The sequence below is a fragment of the Fundulus heteroclitus genome, chromosome 8, assembly GCF_011125445.2.
Source record: "Fundulus heteroclitus isolate FHET01 chromosome 8, MU-UCD_Fhet_4.1, whole genome shotgun sequence".
Taxonomy (NCBI): Eukaryota; Metazoa; Chordata; class Actinopteri; order Cyprinodontiformes; family Fundulidae; genus Fundulus; species Fundulus heteroclitus.
The window spans coordinates 12,051,109-12,077,877 of NC_046368.1; the positions used below are offsets into that span (position 1 = coordinate 12,051,109).

The following is a 26,769-nucleotide window of genomic DNA, read 5'->3' on the forward strand; positions in this document are numbered from 1 at the left end:
CGAAATGTAGCTTATTGCAATTTACAAATTATAACTGAAAAAAAGTCACAAGCTCAATGGCCTTTTAGCACTCACGTAAACACAAAGTAAAACCCCAATGAAATAGATTGTATTTCAATTGTTTTATCTCTGACTAATTTTCTCTGCCCAGGCACGGCCTCTTACTGTACTCTTGTTCTGATGAACAGTAGAGAATGTCCAAGGAGGGGAGCTGAATTGCATGGCAGTGGCCTGGCAGTAGGGCAAGTGTTTGCTCAGATTAGCATATGCTTCAGGCATTCAGAGCTGCGGTTCAACACTGTCTTCTTTTAGGGCAGTGGAAAGGAAGAACCGGCTCCATCAACGTGACTTAGGACAACGTCTGCTCTGAAGAATGTCTAATTGCATTGGGTAGAGCATTCACTGCAGGAGCTTAGAACTAATCAGGTTCATATGGCTAGTTTTAATTTCAGCCAGAATAGGGTCAACAGCTTCTCAGACTTTAAAATTACCCCACTGTTATTAGTCCGTCATGCGTTACAATCGCCTTAATGTTACTGCCTACATGCACACTATCATCTCTGAATATCTAAATGCACATTTTTGTAAACGAAGCCTCAATCATCATTGTTCAATAAGCACCTTAATACCTCATTGTCTTTATCTGTGACTTTCCTGAACTCTAAAAGAAAAAGAAAAAAAGTAACCCTGTTTCATTGCCTGTTAGTTCGTCAGTTTTTTTGCATTCACTATATATAATGTGAACTGTAATGTGAACCAGAGTAGCCAAAGAGAAATTTTGCCGTGAGGACAAATAAAATATTCTGATTCTGGTTATGATTTAGAGAGATTATTGAAAGAGGAATACAGTTGACATGACCAAACAAAAGTCTGCCACTTTTGAAGCCAGTGGCTTGGAGAAACAATATATAATGCTACACCATAAATATATTTATTTATGATGTGGCACCATTAGTAATGTAAACTCATATTTACATATTTTATTGACCTACTGTATGTCTGTTGGTGTATATTCACACATACCAAGTTTAAAGAGTTTCAGAGAACTCTGCTCTGATAGGGTGCATGAAGTCAGATAACTTTTTATCCTGTTCTTCAATATAAGCTTTAATGCTTACCATACCAATCTCCTCTCTTTTTAGTCGTCCTGAAAAATGTTTGTTTTTATCTCTATGATCAATGTTACATTTATGACATGGGATTAAATTAAGGTAAAATAAAAAAATAATAAATTAAGTATTGAAAAATCTTGTTTTTGTTGTTTTTTTAATGGTCCAGGGTATACCCTGCCTCTCAGCCAATCACTGCTGGAGATGGCCACAAGCCCCCCGGCAACCCCGCAAGGATAGGCGGATATAAACGATGGAAGAAAAAAAAAAAAAAACCTCTTAGATTATCAAGACTATTCAGTTGTTTGGCAATTTCACCAAAGCAAATGTTAAAAGTTTTGCCCTATATGTGACATTTACAAAAACAACAGTGAAAGAAATGCCAACACATCTTTATTGGTTAGCTGTCTTTTTTCTACATGCCTCAGTGCTCTAGAAAAGTGGCTATTTGGCCATCATTACTACCCAGGTATACATAGTGCCTGCAGTACCAGCTGCCTCTCTGAGTGTAAATTAAGGCTCCGCTTTAAGCCTGCAGTGTATTTTACCCAAATGAGGGCTTGAAACAACAATTTAAAACCCTTTTTTTGTCTTTTGCCATGATTCTTTTCCCACGAAATATCAAAGAGTAAGTCATAATTTAGAGATTTTTCCTTCGCTTACGGTATCAAAATAAAAATATCTGTACATCTGTAAATGTTCAGCGTGTTGTTTTATTTCCCATGGCTCTTCGTGGCACTGTTCCCTCGCGGAGACGTGAACTTAGACTTGAGCAGCAATTAGAGCAATGGTCCGCAAACTGCGGAAAGAACGATTTCAGATTGCTCAGTCTTCACCTCGTTGTATGGAACTGCATCTGCTACGGTGGACTTGCCCTTTAGGGATGCTGCTGAACTCCAGCTGACCGTGTGTCGATGCACATCTCCATGGATGGGAACACATAGTTACAGTCAAATGCACCCACCCTCATGAAAGTATGTAGACAAGTAGCTCAACAAAGCTGCACACTTTTTTTCTGTAATTACTAAAACTGACATGCATGTAAATCCAGGGTTGGATTTGCATGCATAACTACAATCCCACCCGGGATTTGAATGGACACATGGACGCATGAGAGGAGAGCTGAACCCAGCAAAAACCTGATCAATGATACGTGTAAAAAAAAAAAAAAAAAGATATTGAAAACAGAATATTTTCAATATTTTCTTAAGCACAAGGATATTGTGCATAAAAAAATCCAAGCCAAGAGCCGTAAAAAAATCTAAAGAAACATTTTAAATGCATGTAACTGCTGCATTTTATATATATATATATATATATATATATATATATATATATATATATATATATATATATATATATATATATATATATATATATATATATATATATATTAGTTTCTTAATGCATAAAACAGAGCAGGGAAGTAATCATTCACAAATGCTCAAAGTAGCAAAAGGGGACAATAAGCAAAACAGCCAGAGCAGAGAAAAGAGGCGGTCTTAAAATTCTTTTTTTTCTTTTAATCTGTGTTCGCTTGACCAACACAGCTTAACCTTCCCTTCATTTATTTATTCCACATATTTCTCCTTTGTCCTTCTGTCTGTGATCCCCCCCCTTACCCATCCATCTCCCTTATCCTCCCCCTGTTCTCTCCCCACTTTTATATCAGCCTGTAAGAATTTGTGTTTGGTCAGTACTGCTACTTCTTTGCATAAAGTTCCACTTTACTATCAGCCCTCCCATCTATCACAAACACACTAACTTTCCCTGATCTCCCACAAATCTATGTAATAATAGTCCACACATGTAGGCCAAAAGTCCTGTCATGTCTCCAGAGCCCTTAGATGAATCATATTCTGTTGTGGAGGCATAGGTCTGTTTGTACAGAAACATTTCTGGAGTTGCACCACTTCTAACCATAACAAAATCTCATATAAAAATGTCCTGCACCAATCAGTTTTGTTGTAGAATTCCAATCCTATTTTTTTTTCAATTTTCTTGTAGCTTTTAAATGACAATAAACACATTAGTTGATTCAGCAATAATAATGTTTATGATTTATGATAGCCTGTTTTTGCAATGAGCAGTCATTAATTATCAGTGAAAGGAACAGAAATGATGTTTGTTTGACAGAGTATTAACCATGAAGACCTGTGTTAATATTACTTTAAGTAAGGGCAAATTGATAACAGGACGTTTTTAATTGGGGAGTTTTCCTCTCCACTGTCGCTACGTGTATTATCGGTATGAGGGATTGCTCTGAAATCAACGAAACCTTATAACCAATCTGTCTGTATAATTCGATAGAACTGTGTGCTGTGAATTAGTGTTATATAAATAACATAAAACGTATCCCATTACCTTAATTACAGTCAGGCCAGTACAGATAGAAATTGATACATTTTTGTCACCTGACAATTTGACAGTCTGGTTTTATTTAGAAGCAAGACATTGTAGAGGAAGATTATAAATCACAAGTTGTAGGATTAGAATTATGTTCATTTTACAAAAAAAAATAATAATGTGGTGTTAGAGGGAATTCTCAACAATATGAATGTATTTGAGTGTATTGTTATCTACCATGGGGATGAAGGGATTTCCATTGTGCAAAGGTATTGACTGTTTGGATTTTTTCTCTTTATTTGCATCACACATTTCGATTAACATAAATGCATTACTCTATCTGCTGTTCCTCTAGTACCTTACTTTAAGACCTCCCCTGCCGTCACTGTGTTGCTTTCTTCCTGGGGCCTCCATCTTAATTATGTTGCAAAATATGCTGCCACTCACAGCAAATGTCTGTATTACAGAGGAATTAGGCTTGGGTTACACACAGCTAGTCTGATCTGAATAAATTCAATGAAAGCCGAAAATAACTGCAAGCACAAGATCTAACGCTGGCTGAATCATATTTTCTAGTGTTACCTATTGGCCATAGCCCTAGATTGTGATTGACCCTTTTGTTCGTCATTTGAAGCTTCAAATATTAGGGGTTAAAACATTCCCTTACAAAGTAGGATATCTTTACTGGCGTTCAAAAAAACAAAACGACCATCAGTTATTTTTAGCTTCTTTAAATCTGATCCAGAAAACAGCTTGTCAAGGAATATCAAATTGCACATCTGAAATTGGACACCATGTTCAGTGATAAAGGAACTGATTAATATGCTCGTTAAGGAAAATTGACAACGTTGCCAATATCAGTTTACTGAAATACATGAAAAGAGATGTTTTAACGGTTGCTGAAAGATGTTTACTTAACAAATAACTTGCATTGGTTGAGTTTCTTGTAGTCGTCCACTGCCACTCAGTGTGAATAGCTAAGATTAACTGGTAGGGACATGTGGTAAAATGGGACTCATCCATAATTTAGTTTCTCAAACCAAAAGAAATGGTTACATATTAAACATGACATTTTAGGGGATTTTGCTCTGACAGGTATTTATTTGTCCATAACATGAGATGCGTTAAAATTACAGGTTGCAAGCCAACAAAAACAGGATAATTGAATACCACTGTCGAAGCAAAGACGAATATCAGACTAAAAAGGTGTTATTCACCACCAGCTGACAAAATCATTGTAAAATGTAAACTGTTTTTCTTATTTCTTCAAGTTCTAACTTGTTTAAAGGTTGTTGTTTTTTTTATTTTACTTTCACGAACCAGTGAAATCCTTCCTCTGAGTTTCCTTACCACCTTCCCATCCCACTTTGCCTCTCCTCACAATCCGATCTTTCGCAATCCTCCACTCCTTCATCTATCCATGCATCCTTCCACCCATGCATTAAGCCACCTGTCTAACCATCCATCCCTCAAGCCATCCATTTACGGGTACACATGATAAATGTTTGGACCTTGTTTGGGGAAAACATCCCATCTAAAGGACACAGCTTCAGACAGATCATTTATCAAATCCCATGGTTCTAACACACAAACGTACAGAAGAGACCCACACCTTGCTAAATCCAGTGCTGTCACACTTGAAAGTCATCATCATTAGGCTCTGCTGTCAAAATACATTACAGATGGAGGAAATCTTGTGCATTAACTCCAAAAACATTTTGCGCTGATGTACTAAAAGTCTGAGAGACGTCAAATAAGTGTGCTTCTGTTAGGTAAAGAATAAAGTGTACAGCTAGTGTGCAAAGCTTTCATATTTCTTTTAATACGGGTACAAAAGCTGTCACAGAGAAACAGATGAAAGGTAGGAGAGTTGGCTGGTGAATAGTTTGCGGTCTATGTTAAACACTACCCTCTCCTCTTATTCTATCGACTTTGACAGCACTGTATCAATTGTCGGGCCATCAAACAGTCATCCCTTTCTCCTCTGAGTTTGCGTCTGATGAGACAAGAACTTGGCTTTTGACCAGTAAAATATGAACAGCATGGGAGCACATTTTGAGGATTTCAAAAAAGTCCTTTAAAGGAAGAAAACTTTTTTTTTTTTACTTTGATGAAAATGATTATTTATCATGTCATTCTTTTTCTCAGTTACAATATGTCTTATTGGGCCTTTTGAAATCAAATTTGCACTAGATGTCAGCAACAACCCAAGTATTCAACATATACAAAAACCCAACTAAGAATTCCACACACCAGGTTTTGTGTTGCGAACTGAAACAACAACGGGGTATAAAGTGTTGAACACATCCACTGAAATGTTTTAAAACACATAAGAAATGTTATTTTTTTGCCAATGGAAGCTTCCACACATGTTTAGTACGAAGAAACTAGTTGTACGTATTGCTAAGGTATGATTCTGATCCATTCTTCCCTACACATTGTCTCAAACTCTCTAGTTTATTGGACTCTGTTCTGTGCACTGTAATCCTATTCTGTTCATACTTTTTGTTAATTGGTTTCAAATTCAATTCAATTGAATTTTATTTATATAGCGGCAATTCATGAAACATGTCATCTCGAGGCACTTTACAAAGTCAAAATCAATCATATTATACAGATTGGTCAAAAATGTCCTATATCAGGGAACCAGTTGATTGCTTCAAAGTCCCGACAAGCAGCATTCACTCCTGGAAAAGCATAGAGCTACAGGGAGAGTCGTCTGCATTGTCCATGGCTTTGCAGCAATCCCTCATACTGAGCAAGCATGAAGCGACAGTGGAAAGAAAAAACTCCCCATTAACGGGAAGGTAAAACTTCCAGCAGAACCGGGCTCAGTATGAACGGTCATCTGCCTCGACCGACTGGGGGTTACAGAAGACAGAGCAGAGACACAACAAGACAGACAAACAAGCACAGAAGCAAATATTGATCCAGTAATCTGTTCTATATTAGATGATAATAGCAGGTGATCTGTCTTCTCTGGATGATGTCTCAGATAACAGAACCTCAGACCAGATGTACCTACTATGAAGAAAAAAAAGAGAGAGAACAAAAAGTCATAAGCAGAAATTATGACAAGCAATGCATAATTGAAGAACAGTAGAACTCGATAGAATGAGAAAAATAGATCCTGATGTCCTCCAGTAGCCTAAGACCATAGAAGCACATCCCCATAGGTAGGTCAGGGCAACATAAGCCACTCTAGTTTTAAGCTTTGTCAAAAAAGGATCAGTGTACTGACTCGACCATTCTACTACCTTTATTTTCTTACTCTAAAGCCAGTTGAAAGATTCCTTGGCTGTGTGTATTTCTGATTATTGTGGTGTTAAATAATCCACCCCAGTTTCATCTTCAGGCTCCTATCAAGAATGTCTCAACCCTTCATCCTATCTTCAAATTTGTGAAGCATGCCAGTGACATAAAAAGTCCCATGGCATGACATTGTTCCCTTCATAGATTCACTCTTAGTCCAGTGTTTTTGGGGTGACGCAATACATAAACCAGACGTGGTGTTTGCAATGACATCTAAACAGTTCTTTCATTGGTTTATCCAAATTAACCACAACAAAGTGTAAACAAGCTTCAGAAGTGGATTCTTGAATTGTGAGTGTTTATGGTGGCTGGACCTGCTAATTCCAAGTTTTCCTATGGCTCTATATGAGTGCTCCTTTACCCTTGTCAAGCTCACTTATTCTTTTCACTCCTCTGTCAGAAATCTTGCAAGCGACTTGTGGTCCTGGCTGGTTTCTTGTAAAACGTTATTCTTGCTCTGCATTAAGACCCCAACAGTTCTCACTTAAACATTGAGAAGATTGTAAAAACACGTAACTATTTCCTTCACTATGACTTGCAACAATACAGTTGTTAAGGTCTTGAAAGAGCACTTTGCTTTTACACATTATACCCATTACCCATGTATACTTCGATTAGGATTGAAGTGTGTGATAATTTGCACTGACAGGAAGCTGGATTACTTTCTAAATATTAACAAATGTCAGGCTTAATTTCATTAGCATTCAATAGTTAATCCTTCAGTTATTCTCATTTACTAAATATACTTTCTCAACCACCTTTTAATTTTTACTGTGTGCATGGATTGGTTTGGTTGTGAGTTGGGTCAATATGCATCCCAAAAGCCCCGGTAAAATGTATGTTTAGTGGGGGAAAAATGTTGACTCATTTTCTTTGTGCGTTGACGATATTTACAGCAAAGTCAGTTGATCCAAAACAGTCCAAACACAACATTGAAATCAAGACAGTAAATGAAATTAACATATGATAACGAATGTTGTAGACGCCCACTCCTCTGTAAATATGCTGCATAAATGGAGCCCATTTACAATATAAATCCAGAGAAAAACGTACAACCATCATACAAATCATGTCAGAACCTCAGAGACTTGTGGTTCAAATAACCTGTAACACTTTACAATTTGCCTGTAAAATATTGCACCAACTAGAGAACAAACTGCATGCACATGAAATTCGAAATATCGCACAAGCAAGAAGGGAAAATGAGGGGAATTCTGTTCTCCGTTTTAAATTTCATGACATGTTCATGCTTGACATTTTTGACACGCTGGCATGACAGCATAAAGCAGAATTAATATAGAGCCACCGCTCCTCCTGTGTTGTTGGAATTACCACACGGCTTTTTAAAGGTGGAAGGTTTCAGTTCGGGTGTTTTAGGGTTGCGTGTGTGTGTGTGTGTGTGTGTGTGTGTGTGTGTTTATGTGTGTGTGTGTGTGTATGTATGTGGAGGTTGGATCCCTTTTACAGTAATTGCAGCTATGGCAATTGGGGTTTCATAGAGAGAAATACTGTTTGAGAAATTACCCCAGGACCTAACATTTATGTGCATGTGTATGTGTGTGTGTGAGTTTTCAAATGGGTGGAAAGTGCTGTGGAAAAATGGGAGCTGTCAGTCAGCCTAATGAGACCAACCTTCTCTGTGCACACACACACACAAACACACAGAGAGCCATTGGGCCAGTGGAAGTGCCATATAATTGGGTTTCCTTTCCAGGACAACAGACATGCTCACTGGATTAGATCTGACCACCGACGCCAATTCCCTCCATGTCTCCCTCTGTGTGCTTTTCCTTCTATTTGCATTCTGACTGTCTCTTTTTAGCGTTTCTTTTTTTTGTTATCCACTTATTTATTTTTTATCTTTTATCTGTGCATTCCTTGTTTTCTTCCCTTTACTGCCTACTCATCATTTTGTCTGATTGACCTTTCCACCTCTCACCTGCCATGTATGTGAAGAGTCGAAGTTCATATGGTTTATGAGACAAAATGACAGCTGAAACCAGGTACTTGCATACAATGTATAACAAGCCACATACCATGTTTTTTCTCAACATTTGACATTAAATCAGACTAAACTTTTCCTTTGTTGATCAGTTTGGATCGGCAACAATTATTATACTTTAATAAATGCAAGAATAATGACAGAATTTGTAAACTTAAAACAATTCTAATAATATGTTTGCACAATGTAGGGTGCACCAGTCCCTCCCGCAGCACTATCTCAATTCAATTCATTTCAATTTTATTTATATAGCACCAATTCATGAAACATACCATCTGAAGGCACTTTACAAAGTCAAATTCAAACAAAGTCAAATTCAACAGTAAAGGGTCTTTGCCTCTGTATGCTTCTGTAAACTGGACTCGTTTCACTGGGTACTAATGATGCTCTCCTATCAGCGTCAGCTAACATCTTCACCAGGCCTTTTGCTTTGATCTAGTGTTGGTACGAACCTTTTGCACCAGAATACATTGAACAAATCCTCCAGTACAATGCCTGCACATTACCATGCTGTTTATACTTGCATACTGTGCCGATTCCTTTAGACCAGGGGTCACCATCCTTTTTGAAACTGAGAGCTGCTTCACTGTTGTTTTGTCACACGAAGGGCTATCAGTACTGACTTTTGAACTAGAAGAGTCAGCGTTCACCTTAACTTTGTGTAAAGTAAACACATTTTTCATGCTCTGTTATAGATATTGTCATTTTTAAATGTATATAAATGCAAGGGTGAATAAACAGGAAGAGTAACGGAATAAAATAAAGTTTTAGATGCTGCTCGCTGACTACGATAGACTGGCGACCTGTCCAGGGTGTACCTCGACCCTCGCCCATTGACAGCTGGAGATAGGCATCAGCACCGCTTGCGACCCCACAAGGGACAGGCGTGTTAGAAAATGGATGGATGGATGCAGCTCACTGATGGAACTTTTTTTAGAATAGGCTCGTGGGCTACTCGGTGCCCCGCGGGCACCATGTTGGTGAGGGGTCACCCCTTCTTTAGACGTTTCCAAGATGTGACACTAGGAAGTATTATGTTTAAGGTGTTGCCTTGAATTACACTCACAGGTGTGCCTCCATTTACCTCAGATGTTGTAAAAATCTATGCATATTTATACACAATGGATGCAATATGTGGTTCAAACTGCACACATATCAAAATATCTTCATTCGGTTTCATAAGTCAGCATTAGAATATCCTGTGCCATGTAATAACATTTATTTGAGCACTTTTATGACTAGCTTTTGGTAATTATAGGGTTCATTTGGAGTTTCTTGCACTATTTTGCTCTCTGAAGCGCCACAATAATATATGTAGGAGATTAGATTAAACTTCATTCTCTGCACAGGGAAAATAATTTGAAGTTTTGAAACACTAAATACAAGTGCCAGAAAGGAACAGGAGAAGAGAAAATGAGAGGGAGGAGTGAATGAGGAGAGGAGAGTAAAAAGCCTACTTTTTATTCTCACGGCTACTGATGCAGTCCCAGAGGACATCTCCTCTCTCGACCACTCGCATTGTCTAAGATTTGTTTAGGATCGCATTTGAGGGCATGTGTGTGCTTGTGTCTATCTCTAAATGTTGGATGTGTAACAGTGAACTTCTCAGCATTTCCCTCACTATCTTTTGTACATATATAGGCATACACTCAACTGTTTTACTATCATTGTCGGGTTTTTGCATTAACTTCCATTGATTTTTAATCAGGGCAAAATTATTACAGACAAAATAAAAATGTATAATTGAAAATGCTAGGTACAACACAAGGTATTCATCTTTCAATAACCAAACTTTTTTTTTTTTTATTCTCCTACTTTCAAAGTAAACAGGACCACATCTATCCAATTACTTTAACTCAAGTGCAGACATTGGAGCTTTTAAAATCTGCTTTGAATCCATTTATTGAAATTTGCCATTTGAAATTTCCAGCTTTCAAAGAAATATTGACCAAATCCTGTTCTTATATTGCTTCAGCAAAAATGATTAAGTTTCTTTTCAATTGATCCCACAAACTTCGTGACTATCTTGTAATACAGCAAATTAGCAAAACCCATTTTTAACTTCTGGATCTACGTTTATTTACACATCCCCTTCCAATAGAAAATCTGATTAACTTGTTTAATTAAAACAATCACATTTTGTAGATCAAGTAGAAAAAAACTCACATCATGATTTTCTTGGGTTATTTTCTTTTTTATTCATTATTTGGCCCTCAAGCACTTTAGACTTGACATTTTTGGCCACCCCTGCCTTAGACTTAAACCTAACCCTCATAGCATGTCAGTGCTAGCTTAATGTGTAGCAAAATTCAAGTCATAGAAATGTAGAATAAATGCCGTAGACCTTTGAAAGACCTTTGGGGGGTGTTTTCACTTGCTAGTTTTTTGTAAAAACTAAGATCATCAGCTCAGATGGGAGACCCTGTCAACAATACGATGCACACAACCTGCCTTCATTGAGTGGCAGGAAGAAAGTCAAAGCTAAAAGAAAGTATTTTTGAAGTTAACTTTCCATAAGCAATTAGATAAGGCAAATAAACAGGTGGAAAAAGATGTCATGGAAACCATAACTGGCCTGCATGAAAAATACTTTCTGGAGGAAAACTAGCATTACGTGTCATCTTGAACTCATCATCCCCACCACGTAACATGGTGGTGGCAGCATCATATTTGTGGATGGCGACTTTAGGCAGGGACAGGGAATCTGGTCAGAGGCCAACTGGGGAAAAAAGGTGGTGCAAAACTCGAGACTTGGGTGAAAGTTCACCATCCTGCAGGACAACCACTTTAGGTATACAGTCATCCAATCAATCCTTTATGTGGGTCTCTGCTCGGCACTGCGGAAGCCGCAGCGTGTGGATCTCTGTGCGGCAGAGACGTGTCCTTGAGGTTCCCGGGAGGGCCTCTGCACAGATCAACTGTCAGATCAGCTTTTCTCCTGCAAAAGCTGAGAAAGGGTTACAGACTGCGTCCATGGCAGACGGCTGCTTAGGTTCCGATGTTATAAAAGGCAGGCTGTACTTAGCTGGGTTCTAGCCTGTGTCCACGTTTGTGGGTTTCCTTGCCTCCGCCTGACGCCTTCACGGACCACAGGAAAAAAGAGCATTCCTCCCCTTTGCGGCTGATGAAGAGCGGAAAAAGAGGACGATTGTTCTAGGCAGCTAGGTTTTTTACTTTCAGCAGGCACCCTGCTCTGAGAACACTCATGGGAAGGGTGACTACAGCAGTTTTGGCCTCAGCCTTAGAGTCAGCTGTTATTTTTCTCTTGTCTGATTTCACAACAGAGATAATTCAGCCATTTGATTTATGTCGACCAGGGATGCTCTTAAAAGGTCAGGACCCTGCTCCCCAAGGGCTGGACTTTGAAACCCCTGCACACCTCAATATACTGTACTTCCAGCTGCAAACGGTGATTCCCAAAAATTCTAGCTGGCTTACCTCGCCCTTCCACTCTTCAGGGGGATCGTATCTTAATAATCTACCAAATCCACTCTGTTCTTATTTCTTTTTACCGAGGCCTTCCTCTTCTTCTCATAAACATGAACGCGGTTCGTTTCATGCGACTCTCAGCCATGTTCAAAGTCTACGGTGAGAGCAGTGGAGCTACGATGAGCGGCTAGCCGCTAACCTAACCGGATACATAAACACCAGAAGTGCACATGCACAGCCAGCAAGCGGAAGACTATGAAGGAATGAGCACGGACATTGCCATTATGTGAGCGTGTCAGAATGATTGGCATGTGGAACAACCAATAGATGAGGCGATACCCCCTGAAACTGAGAGACATAGGCGAATTAAAGCAGGAACAAAACTCCATCCGTTCAAATCCATGCCCTTCAGACTGAGAGCCATGGATTGGTTAGAGTTTTTATAGGCCTGCAGCTCCCACAGAAAACCATTTTTTTAAACCTCATTTTTGTGAATACATAATGTATTGACTAGGTTTAGGATGGAAGGACCATTTTACCCAGTATTACCAAAAGTGTTTCTGAACAGGATTATCAATTATAGCTTTAACCTAATCACAGCTCTGGCCAAAATCAGCTGGGACCTGATATCACCACCAGTAAATGTTTTAAATAGCCTGTTATTTGATCAAACAAGCCCATGCCACCAATTTCTGCCCACCACCGGCAGTTGTCAAACTGCAGGTGGGAGTTGCCCACCTCTGTTCTTCAGGATATGACAACCCATAGTAAGTTTGACAAATAAACCCACTCATAGGCCCAAAGCATTTGTGCACCCTCTGTCTTCCTGTAATCTCTGTTTCACTGCTCAGAAGAGTTGAAGCCTGTATTTTTGAAATTGCCTTCATGAAACTTGCACTCTGTTTGGAAGGAAGCTGAGTCTTTATCTGCCTAACCAAGCGCTACGTTTCCAGGCTTAATTTCATTAGCGGTATGCTGCAACAGCGTCATCTCAGGATGCGTGCCTGTTGAGCCCTGTTTACAACCACGGTCACTCATCAGTGTAGGGCATGTTGTGTAAGTGTGCGTGTGTATGTGTGTGTTACCAGAAGTGTGGGTTGCCTCTAGGGCAAATTTATTCTGTTGTTTAGATGTAGTCCAACCAGCGTATCAAACCGTCGCCCTTATCCACATTCCTTAGTGGCTCTAATGTGTGTGTGTGTGTGTGTGTGTGTGTGTGTGTGTGTGTGTGTGTGTGTGTGTGTGTTTGTGTGTGCATGTCCATATTGATGTCTATGGTGTGAAACCTTGTCAGAGTTCAGTCCTTTACTCACATCTGTTTATTTTTTTGTTTGTTTTTGCAAATTAGTTCACATTTCCTTACATTTACTTTTCTGTACGAATACGAGCAATTAATCGTAAATGTGTAAAAACACAGCCTCTTATGTCAGTATTTATATATGTACAGTACTGTAAAAAGTATTTGCACCCTCACAGATACCTCTGGTTTGCTTTTTCTAAAACCTGGGTGCAGGCCAGCTGACAGCTTTGCTGGGGCCCAGGAAAACACAGTCTTTTTGCCCCCCCCCTCTACACCTTTCTCTCTGAGAAAGGCTTCCTTTTTGCCATTAAACGCGCAACATTCACTCAATCAGAATCAGTCATTTTTGTTGGCCATAAGGCGGGATCATTGAAATTAACGGTGTGATCCATCTCACATAATCAACACTATGATCACATCATACATTTTAATTTAACACATATCTCACATCTCAATAATCAGTCTCTGCTTTGCCCGTTATTGCACAGCAACTAATTATCACAACTCCTGAGTTTATAAAAAAGCATCACTTAACTATTTTAAAGTGTAGTAAATCTGCTAACTTTTAGCCCTGTGACTGGAAACCTGTCCAGGATGGACCCTGTGTCCCCACCTCTCGCTCACTGACTGCTGGAGAGTCACCAGCATCTAAATCCTCATAATTTAAGGAGTGTCCTGGTGCGCAGCGGCTCCTAAGGTGGAAGCTGCTGCTTATTTATTGACTGACTGACAGCCGCTCTGACTGCAGCTCTGCCTTCTTCAGACAATCGCAGGTGGAATTTATTTTATTTGATAACTTTTTCCAAATTGGACCCAGTCAAATGCGGAACATTATTTAACATTCGACCCTTCCGGAAAAAAAAAAGCGCCTCATGGTAAATTAGCCTGAGATAGTGCTTTACTCTTTGAGTTTAAAAAAAAAAACATAACAGTGAATCATGGGGAGATCCCTGGTTGGTCGTCCGCGTTTGTCAGCCAAGTTACTGGAAGCGAGGGAATAAACGCTGACAGGTGACGTGGCCACACGTGGAAATAATTCATTAACTGCAGGAGCAGCGACAGCCACGCTTACCAGGGATGTTGTTGTCAGGTGTTCAATCCGCTGAACTTTCTGACCTGCTGGTTCATAAATCCAAAGAAACTTTTGACCACCGCTACTTTCATTCATTCCATCTATTGCCAGTTTGAGACGCTCTTCCAAAAGTTAAAATGATTGGACACAGAGAAAACTCAGACTGGCAGATGTCCGCTTTGGAAAGAACCACCCTACTTTCTTTCTAATTGGCTAATGTCCTGGCGGTTTCATTGGTTGAGAGCAGGTTTAGTTTAAAATCTTGAAAAAAAAAATTGTAGACGGAACAATTTGCGCTCATTTTCCAAATGCCGGAAATCTGTTGCAGCGACGGAGAACTTATACCCCTGATATTAAATACTTTTCACACAAATATTTTCAGGAAAGAAACTTCTGCCTGTATTTTAATAGTCAGAGTGTCAGTTTTGACCCCCCCCCCCCCCCCCCCCCCTCTGTCCTAGGCCCGGGACAATTGTACCGTTTGTCCCCCACCTGCTGTCAGCGGGCGTGCCTGGGTGTGCCAAATATAATGGTTAAATATAATCAGTCAGTTATAAGCACCATTACAGCTGTTTGTTGCTTTTCTTGATATTGTTCTGTTTTCTACCATTCTACCATTGGGACAGAGACCCAACTGCCGCATATGTCATGTCCTGTATTTACATGCCTATAACCTTTTTTTTATTAACTAGACTGAATAAGGTTTCAAGAGCACTGTGGAGGAAATCTGATTACTGATCTTGTTGGAATTTGTATGGTTCAGGATTGAAGGGTTTTGAGCATGGACAACCTGTTTTTTTGCTTTTGTTCTTTTTTTTTGTTTTGTTTTTGTATGTTTTTTTGTGTCCTATCTGGCAATGTGACATTAAGAATTGCTGTCTTCATGCCAAAAAGATTTTAATTTCACAAGAGGAGCCTTACTGCTTTCGCCATAGTGCTCCGCTTGATTTATATATGTAAGAAGCTTTATTAGATTTTATATTGGGACTATGTTAGGTTCAATCGACACAGAAGGTAGAAGATAAAAAAGCAGGAGAGAAACTGAACAACCTGTGTAAGGTCATGGTGTGTAAACACACTTAAAAAAAGTATTGACTTTGACTGGGCCATCAAAAAATATTTCTTTCTTTTTTTTTTCCTTTTCCTTTTTACTGTAGCAATTCAGAGCTGCAGAGCTTAATGGTATGCTTTGAATTTAATGTTGCTGCTTCATAACCAAAATCGGGTGGAGCTTAAAATTGCAAACTGATGAGCTGATATTCTCCTTCAGGATTTTCTGGTAAAGAACAGAATTTATTTTCCATCATTAAAGGAGCTTTGCGTAAGCTCAAGGATTTTTGCAGATGTCTGCCCCCTCTGGCAACATCAGAAATTACATCAGTGTTGTGCATGTTCATAGGAGAAGGGAAAAAGCATCTGCCGCTGCGACTGCGCAAGTCTTTTTTTCAGAGGCATGATGTCTTCTGATGTAAGAAAGCTATAAATATCGAAGATAGCCTGTGTTCTCTCAGTAATGCATTAAGGGGGAGACTCAACAAAGTAGCCGGTTGAATGAGAGTGCGCAGCGCGTCACACTCTCACATCACACGACCAAATCACCCTCTCATGAACTGATTAATGGAGCCTATAGAGGCATCTGTGGTAAATACTAGATAACTCATTTTACACATCGGGCAATTGTAAGGGCATGTGTGGGAGAGAAAATAAATAATATTTAACTTGAAGACTTGCACTGTGCACCATTAAAGCAAATCTGTAAGCAGCAAAAATGCCCAAGACCATCACACTTCTCACCATCATGTTTGACTTTCAGTATGGTGTTTGATGCTGAACTGATGTCTTATTTCTACATCAGAAGTACATCTTCTAAAAAGTTCCACTTTTGTCTCTACAGTCTGAAAAATATTTCCCCACATTCTTAGGGAGGGAGTTATTTTGCTGTTTGTGAGGCATGCCTTTGTGTTTGTTTTTGGCCCTGGGATTCTCCTATTGATCCTATATAACCTAGTATCTTTTTGTATTTCTGTATCATGAATACTGACCTTAACTGAGGCAAGTAAGACCTGCATTTGTCGAGATGCTGTTCTTAGATTTTGTTCTTACTTCCTAGACAAGTTGTTGCCGTACTCTTGGAGAAATTTCAGATTTCAGATTGGGACATGATGTGTTGCAGTTTGAGGTATTTTAGCCTACTTCATTTCACTAGACAGGCTCTATTTGAGCAAAATATTTTGACTCCACAAGACATAGAGAAGTAATCAGGCCTTGTTACCTTTTGAGCTTTTTTTTTTCTTGAATAAAAAGATTACTCTGCTGGACTGGCGACCTGTACAGAGTGTAACCCACCTCTTGCCCTAAAGATGGGGGAGATGAGGCACTAGCTTCCCCTCAATTCTGCAATGATAAACAGGTATGGACCATGGAAAAAAGAAACAAGAGAATTGAGCCTTTTTTCTAATATAAGCTGTTTACTTTATTAAGCATTTTCAAACAACCATTGAAACACTGTAATTCAAAAACAAGAAATATGGTTAAATACTGTTTTTACGGCACTGTATGTTACAATGTTTTTTGTCTGCGTATGCATCAGTTCTTAGGTTTAAACCAGTAGGAGAATATGGCAAATACTGCTTGGAGATAAAGATTTCCAGAGAGGCGCATATATTACCGGGACACCAAGTGGCTAAACAGGGAGCAATGAAAACGGCACTTAATCTCATGTAGTACTGGAGGATGTCTGGGTGGGTGGTGGTGCAGTTGGGAGATGGATGGAAGACTGTTGCCTTTGCTGCCAAAAAGGCCTTTGTACCGTGGCGGCGGTCGTAAGGGGTAATGTGATAAAAATGCATTTGTCTCTCCCTGCTGCCTGTGCGTGAGTGTGTATTTACATTTCTCATGTGTCTGGAGGGCTTATCTGTTCAGTGTTGATTATAAGTGAAATAGTGCATATGTATTGCAACAGCTTTTCCTTCTGTGCACACTCACACAGCAGGGAAAAGCCAGAAAGCACGCACAATTCCACCTAAGACAACACAAAATCTACCTAATCAAAATCACGTTCCATTAACTCAGACTAAATGTACTGAATCACACCACTGCACAAGACAATATGATAAGAGTATCTGATTAAGTGTCTTTGGAAAGAGAGATCAACAACAGAATGAATTATCTTGAAAGTGTTAGCATAGAAGTAAAACACCTTTTATAATTTCCTGCAAAAACAGCTGTACTACAATCCCATAGTAAACTAAATGTGCAAGCATAATAAAGCATATCCATACATCTGAGTTTTAAGTATGGCCCATGAACTCGTTATTGAACATTTTAATGACCGTCTTCCCAACAGAATTAATTTACATTTATATGGAAAACATTACTTACACTCTTGCTGTTAAATCCTAAGTTTCTAAATTTGAATATGGCACTCATACTGTAATATTATGTAAACATGTTGGTATTTAGTATTTAAATTTGGTGAAGTAGGCATAATTGGGCAGAACTCCAACCACTAGATCTATGGCTTCCAATATGTTGTTGGTATGGGTTGAATTTGCATCAACAGGCAATGATGGTACATACATGCCTCATTTTGTGGTGGTGTGAGGTGAGGTCCTAAGGATACTTTACAAAGGGGTTAGAACACAAGTTGCACAAGTGCCCATTTTTCAAATTCTAGTTTTGCCAACCATAACATTTAAAGAGGATATGTTGCCTGGCTATAATGTCAATGCAGACGTTTTAAATTGAACTTGGAACACAACAACGGTAATTTTTAACTCTTTCTACAAATGGTTCTCCAATGTTAAATGTACAGTATGCATTTATTACAGCATTTGTCTGATTTTTATCATGACAGGTTGTAAATCTTTACCCATGAGTTCCTGGACCATTGACGTTATTTCTAATCAAATTAGTCTATATGAGGTGATGCTCGATGCTTGGTTTCCCTCCACACTCACAGTTGGGAATTGTGGCTGAATAGTATGATCTTCATTTCATGAGCGGAAAGGAGAGGGTTTTCTTTCGCATGATCTGAGAGTCATTCAGGAGCCATTTGGCCAACTTCCAAGAAGCTGTCAGGGGACTTTTAGGTTTGTGTCTGGCACCTCTTACTATAAAGACCTGATTGATGTTGTGCTGCTTGGATGGCTGTCCCTTCTTTAAAATTCTTCCATCCTGAAAAAGAAACACAATCTCATTCACAGCGACAGATTCCATTTTAGAGTGATGGACACTTTTATCCTCTTGGCCTCTTGAAGTGTTGCAGTAATGTTATTGCATCATTTCTCAGATCTGTTTTCTGGCAAAATCCAGTCTTACAGAAAAAAGAACAATTCTTGCTGCCCCATTGCTTTGCTTTTACTCTGGCACAGTTCCCTCGGCAACTTCTAGGCAAATAGCAGCAAGTAACTCAAAGATTAAAGGCAATGGGCTGACTTACATAAACATTTTAAATCTTTAAAAACTTTTATTTCACTGTCTATATGACATTACCCTTTAAGAAGAGTTGCAATGCCCCTCTCACCAGTGACAGAAGAGTTATAGTCTCTGTGTCTGCCTAGCAACAGAGCTCAAATATGCCTCACTCAATTACCAACTGGTCGTTGTCATTTCTTTTTCTTTAGAATCTAATCAAATATTGAATATTATTCAAATATATAAAGGATGTTTCTATATATTTTGCTTTAATAATTGTAATATCAAAACATTAAAATTAATTAGATCCTATTTAAGGACCCACAAGGGCCTAATAATGTATCTATAATTGACTGTCCCGTCTGCTGTGCCAGATGGCTACTCATATGAAAACAGATTCTGCTGGAGGTTTGTTCCTTTCTACTGTCACCACATGCTTACTCAGTGTGAGGGTATGCTGTAAAAGTCAGTTACTAATGCAGTTAACTGGGCTTCATTTGACCGATAACGTTTTACTAATTGCCATTTAAAACAGAATTTAACTACAGCACAAATGATTTGACTGACTTGAATATATTTTTCTGTATATGAATTGGACCTGAATTGGTGCCATATAGTCATATTCAATATATTAAAATATGCGTTCCAATAAGGCTTGTTCATCATATTTAAAGCACCTTAAATATCGACCTTTATGCAGGTATTAAACATACTTTCCATTGAGCGCACATTTCTGTATAACAAATATTATTGCTCTTATGTAATACTCCAATTTTAAATGTTCTGTTTTCATTAGCATAGTAGCATCATATTTGACAGACATAAAAGCTTGATCAACACAGTCTGCGCACCATTATTCCATATGTGTTTCCCTTAGTATACTGAGTTACTGAAATAAATTAACTCTCAGTAACATTCAAACTTATTGAAGGTGACTCTATAAAATGTATGAAACTGAATAGTGCAAAAAAAACTTGATATTAAGATTAATGTAAAGGAATTGTCAATACATTCCCAAATACTTGATGCTTTTGCAGGTATCAACACCTCGTTAAATCAAGTTTTCAGATTGAATTCTGAAATTATATAAAAAGTTATATATATATATATATATATATATATATATATATATATATATATATATATATATATATATATATATATATTATTTTTTTGTTTCTTTATACATGGAAGACATGTCCATGTCTTGGTGCAGAGTTGCCGAATGCATCTGGCATTCACATAATGATTTCAGTTGACTTCAGGGGGCAAACAGAAAGTGCAGTAGCCTCCCTCCACTATTTTTCCTTCACCCTTTCAGTAGCAGACCACAGGCAAACAAATACACACGCAGACACACACACACACACACACACACACACACACACACACACACACACACTGCTCTAACCGTAAATTACAGAGGAGCAGCAAATCATTTTCCCATTCACTCCCCTGTTACTCAAACATTTAGTTTATTCTCTGTCAGAAAATTATGTGGCACTGATGCCAGTTCTCTCTGGTATAATCATCAATTATGTATTCGCCTCTGTAGGAGTTTTTGTATGTGTGGAGAGCGGAGGCTGCAGAGGGGCATCAGGTTACAGTCAATTCATCAACAGAGTGTAAAACACCTGAAGGTTAACGCCACACACTTGACCTATTCACAGAATAGTGAGTAGGTCTTCCCGCCATAAATCATCGAAAAGCCAAAAGCTCAAGCTAGTATTTCTATACTGAGATCATAATTTATGAACACAGCTATGGAAGGGTTAGACATCCAGATCAAATGTTGACGCAGGACCTCATAGTTGCCCTTTTAAGCGCAGAATTTTCATAATTCGGCCCACTTTATATCCGCAGGGCAATAGAGCCCACTGAAAAGTAAGACTATGTTCAGGAATAAATCAATCTTATTCACAAATGCTGTTGTCTCATGAACATACTGATATACACATGAGTGGAATGTGTATTACTTGAATTAATTGCAGTTTACAGAAAAATTGCACATCCATGTTGCTTCTTGGTCTAAACTGGCAACGGTTCTGTGTTATTTTTTTGTCCAGGTGGAGCTATCTGACAGCACTTCTCATACCATCACCGATGCCTATGCTGGGAAGGAATATATCATACAGGTAATTCGTTTTTTTCATGTTTTTTTCTTTTCCTTTTACAAAATAACTCTGAAAAGTGGACATAAAAGCCTCTGTCTAAAACTTTTTTTGTTCTTACTATCCTGGCATTTAACAGTTAGCTGCTAAGGACACAGAGATTGGAACATGGAGTGACTGGAGTGTTGCTGTCCACGCTACACCCTGGATTGAGGATCCTCTGCCAATCACTTCCACAACTGAAGTGGACTTTCCTAATGGTAGGTTGAACCCTTGAGATTTTTAAATTGGTAAATTAAGTCTGCTTTCTAGAGGAATGCGTACTAGAAACACTGTTTGTGGTTTGCTCCAGTTGATCAGTTCATCGGTTGCTGTGTTCTAATTACAGGCCCATGTCTAACGCAGCATTTTAGGGAAAGATCATTTCAAAAAGCAGTTACTCGACCAAATTACTCCTTTTTGAGCAAAAAAGCAACAATCTCTTCTGTGCTTTACAGTCAGGTTTTTGACCATACCACAGCACTGTGACTGCATTAATTAAGATTTCCTATTATAGTAATGCAGCAACACTTTCTGCGTTGATAATTCTTGATCCCAGTGCTGCATTTGCCACAGTTGTTAATATACTGGCTGCTGACAGACTGGGAAAGTGGATTGGATTATCTGGTACTTTGCTAGATTGGTTTAGACACAGTTGGCAGACAGCGACTGATATGTGTGTTTGGACAGTTATACATTTAAGGGAAAAAGGACCTAATATGAGGTTCCTCAGGGCTCCATTCTTGGGATTATTAGGTACTAGAATGACCGCTTTATATTTCTGTCAGAACATGACCACAATCCATTACAGTCACTGAATAAGAGTGTCTATAAAATAAGTGAGTGGAGGGTCAGAATTTCATTACAACATAATACAGAGAAAATGGAAGTCATTGTTTTAGCTCTAAAAATGCAAAACTGTGGATGTGTGACAGACATCACTGCCCAGTTAAAACTGTTACATTAGTAAGTCAGGAGACCAGTGGCATGCAATGTGTTGTTAGTTAGTTAGTTAGTTAGTTAGTTAGTTAGTTAGTTAGTTAGTTAGTTAGTTAGTTAGTTAGTTAGTTAGTTAGTTAGTTAGTTAGTTAGTTAGTTAGTGTACAGTACTATATGTTTCCTACATCACATTTCCATGCCATATTGTATTGTGAACCTGGGGTTCTTCTGCAGCATCCGTTTTTTCAAATTGCTATTCTAACTTCAACAATTCTTATAGTATTTTTTACTGGGAACTCGAACAATCACAATTTGAGAGCAAAACAAAACAAAAAATTCAGAAAAAAAAGGAAAAGAAAAATAAAATATTCCGAGCACAAGTGGAATTTACCATCTTGCTTTACAAATTGTGATTATTTTTCTTTCAGGTTTCCTGGTAGGCATTTGTTGATATTTTGCCTTCTGTCTGTGGCTTCTGTCTTTGTTTTTTAATCAGCTTGGCATGAGGTTATGTTTTGCATAATGTTTAGATAATATTGGATACACGTTAAGCATTACACTAAGGCTTGAGCTTCTTCAAGTGCAGTTCAAGTTAAAAGATCCAGCTGCCTCAAGACAAACTGACACGTATAAGCCTGAGCTGCTGAAAACTGCCTGAGGGGAAAGACAGTGCCATCTCTTAAAAGAACACATTTCATCCAACTCCAGACTGGGTTTATTCAACTTTACCATGCTTTGTAGCCATAGTAAGGATTTTAGCAAATATATCTGTAGCAAACTATAATCATATAATTTTAAGTGGTTTAAATACATTTAAATAAATTTAGCCATAGAGCAGGTTATCAATAAATAATTTGAAACACATTGACATATGTGACACCAAGGTCTGCATGTTTATCCAATCAGATTCTGTCATCACACTCAGAGTCCCTGGACACCAAGACATACATTTAAGGGATGAGCGCTCTGCTGCTCGCATTAAAAAAACACTGCAATAGCAAAAATCAAATGACTCTTAATGTACCAACATAGCCATGCTTACTGCAAACATGACCTGTTGTACTAGTAACTGGGTTGGATTGGGTGCATTGGCCAGAGTTTCTGAAAAAAAAATGGGAAAAAATATATATATTGTTGTTTTTAATTGTTAAATACAGACGATATGTCAACAATGTACCCAAAGTTTATAAGGAAGGTTAAAGATCGAGAGATTCCATATTTTGACGTTATCTCCAAAATAAAGAGCAGTCCTAACAAAGACTCACTGCAGGCATGAATGGCAGAGCAGATGATGTTCCTTACTGGAACACAGTAGTTGAGCAGAAGCATAACTCTGTATGATTAAGTTATTTAGCTGTGCACAGATCTCTCGGTTGAATTCAATTCAGGGTAGCCCAGGATTGATCTTGTTTTATAATCAAATAAGTAGAATGCTGTACGATGAACAATGAACTGGCTATGGCATATGCTTTGGGGGCAACAGCAGCATATGATCAAAGGATAACCTGCTGTTTTCCTATACAAGACAGACACAAAAGGTGAATTTTAAGATGTTATTTGATACCAACTGGTCAATATTGGCTTGTAGAGGGTGGTTGTTTGCCCTAATAGTAGATCTGTCCTGGGATGGGATAGATCAAGATTGTTTTCATCAGATGATTATCTGTGGTTTTGGCCTGGAAACACTTGTATGTAATTTGCGTTCAATCTGTTTCCTTTTGTGGAATCATGAAACCTTGACCTTAACGGAGCCTTGAAGCCTGGAGAGCTCAAGATGCTCTCTTGGGGTTCTTTTGTGACCCCCTGGATGAGTTGGAGTAATTTTGGTCAGCTCTTCACTCCTTGAAGGTTCAGCACTGTTTTCTGCATAATGCCTCTCGCTGAGGTTTACTATTGTCTCAAAACATTAGAAATTGACTGATGTCAATAAGTTGTTTCTCATCTTCTTGAATTCTTCTTGAATTTCTTTAGACCAGAGCATTATGGTTTGTCTTTTGAGATATTGTACCAGTTCCGAGTCAGCAGAATTGTTCAATATAAGTGATTTCTTCATTCTGCAGGACTTGTGAAATGATATTTATGATAGAAGGCAGTTACATTTTCACATAAAACCAGGTTGGATTGGATAACTTTATTCCCTTATTATATAAAGTCAGTGTTTTTAACTGCTTTTTGTATTTTATCAGGTTATCTATGTCTGATATTAAAAGTGTTACATGATCTAAAACATTAAAGTGTAACAAAAAATGAACAATAGAAGAAATCTGTAAGGGAGTAAGCATTTTATACCAGCATGGTACATATTACAGTGCAGTGCAGCTTTCTTTGTGTGAATTATTCATCTGCTCCATCAGAATTGTATTGTGCTGTACATTGACAATAAATAATCCTATCTTATCTCAGAATATTTATATTTGCTTTCTACAAGCAAAGGGGACAGAAAGGGGACAGTGAGGGGATTAGTGTCCTAATCCCCTCACTGTTAAATCACCTGTATTCAATGCCATTCTCCACTCTCACCTCAGTATAGAAGCTCATTGGTTTTCATTTTTCTTAGCTGGTTTCTCCCATTCCTCCACCCACGATCCATGTTCTGTTCTCCTTCTATACGTTCTGTACATTTTCCGTTTTAATTATTAAACCTCCACCCTACTCATCCAAGTTCCTGTCTGAATTTTGGTTCAACTGTCAAGATACAAAACATGACAACACCATCTTTAAACCCACTTAAATGCCCTTCCCTTCGCATTGTCATGCTTGGTTTGCACTTCAGCAAAATGTCTTAAGAACATCTAGATGCCTTCATGCATTGACTGGATAATTTGATGGAATTGACTTTGTAAAGTGCCTTGAGACGACATGTATTGTGAATTGGCGCTATATAATTAAACTGACTGGAATTGAGTTGCTGCCATTGGCTGATTCATTATTTGTGTTACCAAGGAACTAAGTGGGTGTGCTTAACAAAGTGCCCAGTAACTGTATTTCATTAGACACATTTCAAATATATAAGAAAACATGATGCCCCAATCAAGATTTTTTTTGTTTGTTTGTTTGTTTGCTTTTGTTACAGTATTCAGAGTCTTATATATATATATATATATATATATATATATATATATATATATATATATATATATATATATATATAAAACCCTAACTTAACCTAAACACTTCTATGTTCCCATGTCGATAATCTGTCCTCATGAAATGAAAGTAAAGAAGATGAAGAGTACAATTACACATAGTAGATGACATACAGTATTTGAGTTGAATCTAAAACATTCTAAATGATCCGCCTGTTTTTGTCCATCTCTCTGTGGCAGTAGCTTTGCAGCACAAGGCTGACTTCTTTTGGTCAAGAGCAGCACTACACACCTAATGTCACAGTCCTCACCTAACGAGCACATGCATGCTTTGAGAGTCACAAGTGCAGGCTGAGTCCCCCAACCCCCCCCGCCCCCCCCACCCTTTCCTGCACACATGTGTCTTCTGACCCATTTGTTGAAAACAATCACGCACACACAAACACATTCCCATCAGATATAACACGCTTTGTACACTCGCACTTGAAAAGTCAGTACACAGTGTATTATCCTTGCTCTCAAGGAAAGAACAGCAGGTTATTGGGATTCTCCTCATGCGTCTGCCCGCTCCAGCTGCCGCCTCGCTGCTTCCCTTCCTGCTCTCATCGTCCTGCTCTCTCCTCTCCCCTCTCCTTCTATTTTGCCTTTAGCTTTCTGTTTCTCTCTGACTTCGTTCTATTGATCAGACACTCCTGCCAATCTTACCTCTTGCCACCCCACACTCGGAACAAATCCCCCTTTCTCTTTGCCGCCTTCTCTGAAGATGTCGCTTGGTGGGTGACTGATTCCAGCTGTGTAAGGGCTGTGTGTGGCAGCTGCAGTTGCTCCGCTCATATCCATAAAACCCGTCCATGTTTGCTTGTTGTAGAAAGTGATGACTCCGGCCTGCAGAGGGGAACTCAAGAGGCGAGGCACATGGCCTTGCATGGGTCTTAAATAAATTGTCAAGTTAGAAACATTAAACTTGATTTTTTTTGTGATGATTTTATCAAAAGATCATAATTGTGAACTAAAAAGTGAGGCATAAATTTGTATTTAGTGCCCTGGATGTTCTACACCACAGCTCTGGCTATACATTTAGGGTCATTGCCCTCCTGGAAGGTGACCCTCCACACCCGCCTCTGGTATTTTGCAGCCTGTTCAAGGTTTTTAATCCAGACTGTCCTGTTTTTAACTCTGTCCATCTCCCCCTTATCTCTGACTTGCTTTCCTGTCCAATCTAAAGACAAGCATCCTTGCAGAAAGATGCTACCACCGATATATGTCTCACCATGGAGTATTTGATCCAGCTAAGTGTATAAGTGAGTTTTACACGTAGAGTACAACAGAATAAGTATTTTCAGACCTGAGTAGCTTCTTCCACATGTTGGCTGTGTCACTATTCATGGGGTTTGGGATAGCGTTTAAAAAATACTTCATATGGCTTTCTTTTAAGAATGGCTTTTTTCTCACCACTGTTCTATAAAGATCAGATTTGTGGGGTGCAACACTAACAGCTGCCTGTTTAACAGATGCTCCTATCTGATGAAAAACATCCCCGCAGCCTGGTGCTGTCACCACCGTGTTTCATCTTGGAGATGGTGTGTTCAGGGAGATGTCGTGCAAGTC

The 26,769-nt window shown here is 38.7% G+C and overlaps 1 protein-coding gene across 1 annotated transcript in view; it reads left to right on the forward strand.

Moving 5' to 3' along the window:
• Positions 1-21,357, forward strand: part of cntfr (ciliary neurotrophic factor receptor) — a gene marked incomplete at its 3' end in the record, with an annotated part of 321,955 nt that extends 300,598 nt beyond the window's left edge. Inside the window, 2 exon segments of the mRNA XM_036140103.1 lie at positions 21,053-21,121; positions 21,237-21,357. Of these exon segments, the coding sequence (XP_035995996.1) occupies positions 21,053-21,121; positions 21,237-21,357 (190 nt within the window).
• Between the last annotated feature and the right edge of the window lie 5,412 nt (positions 21,358-26,769).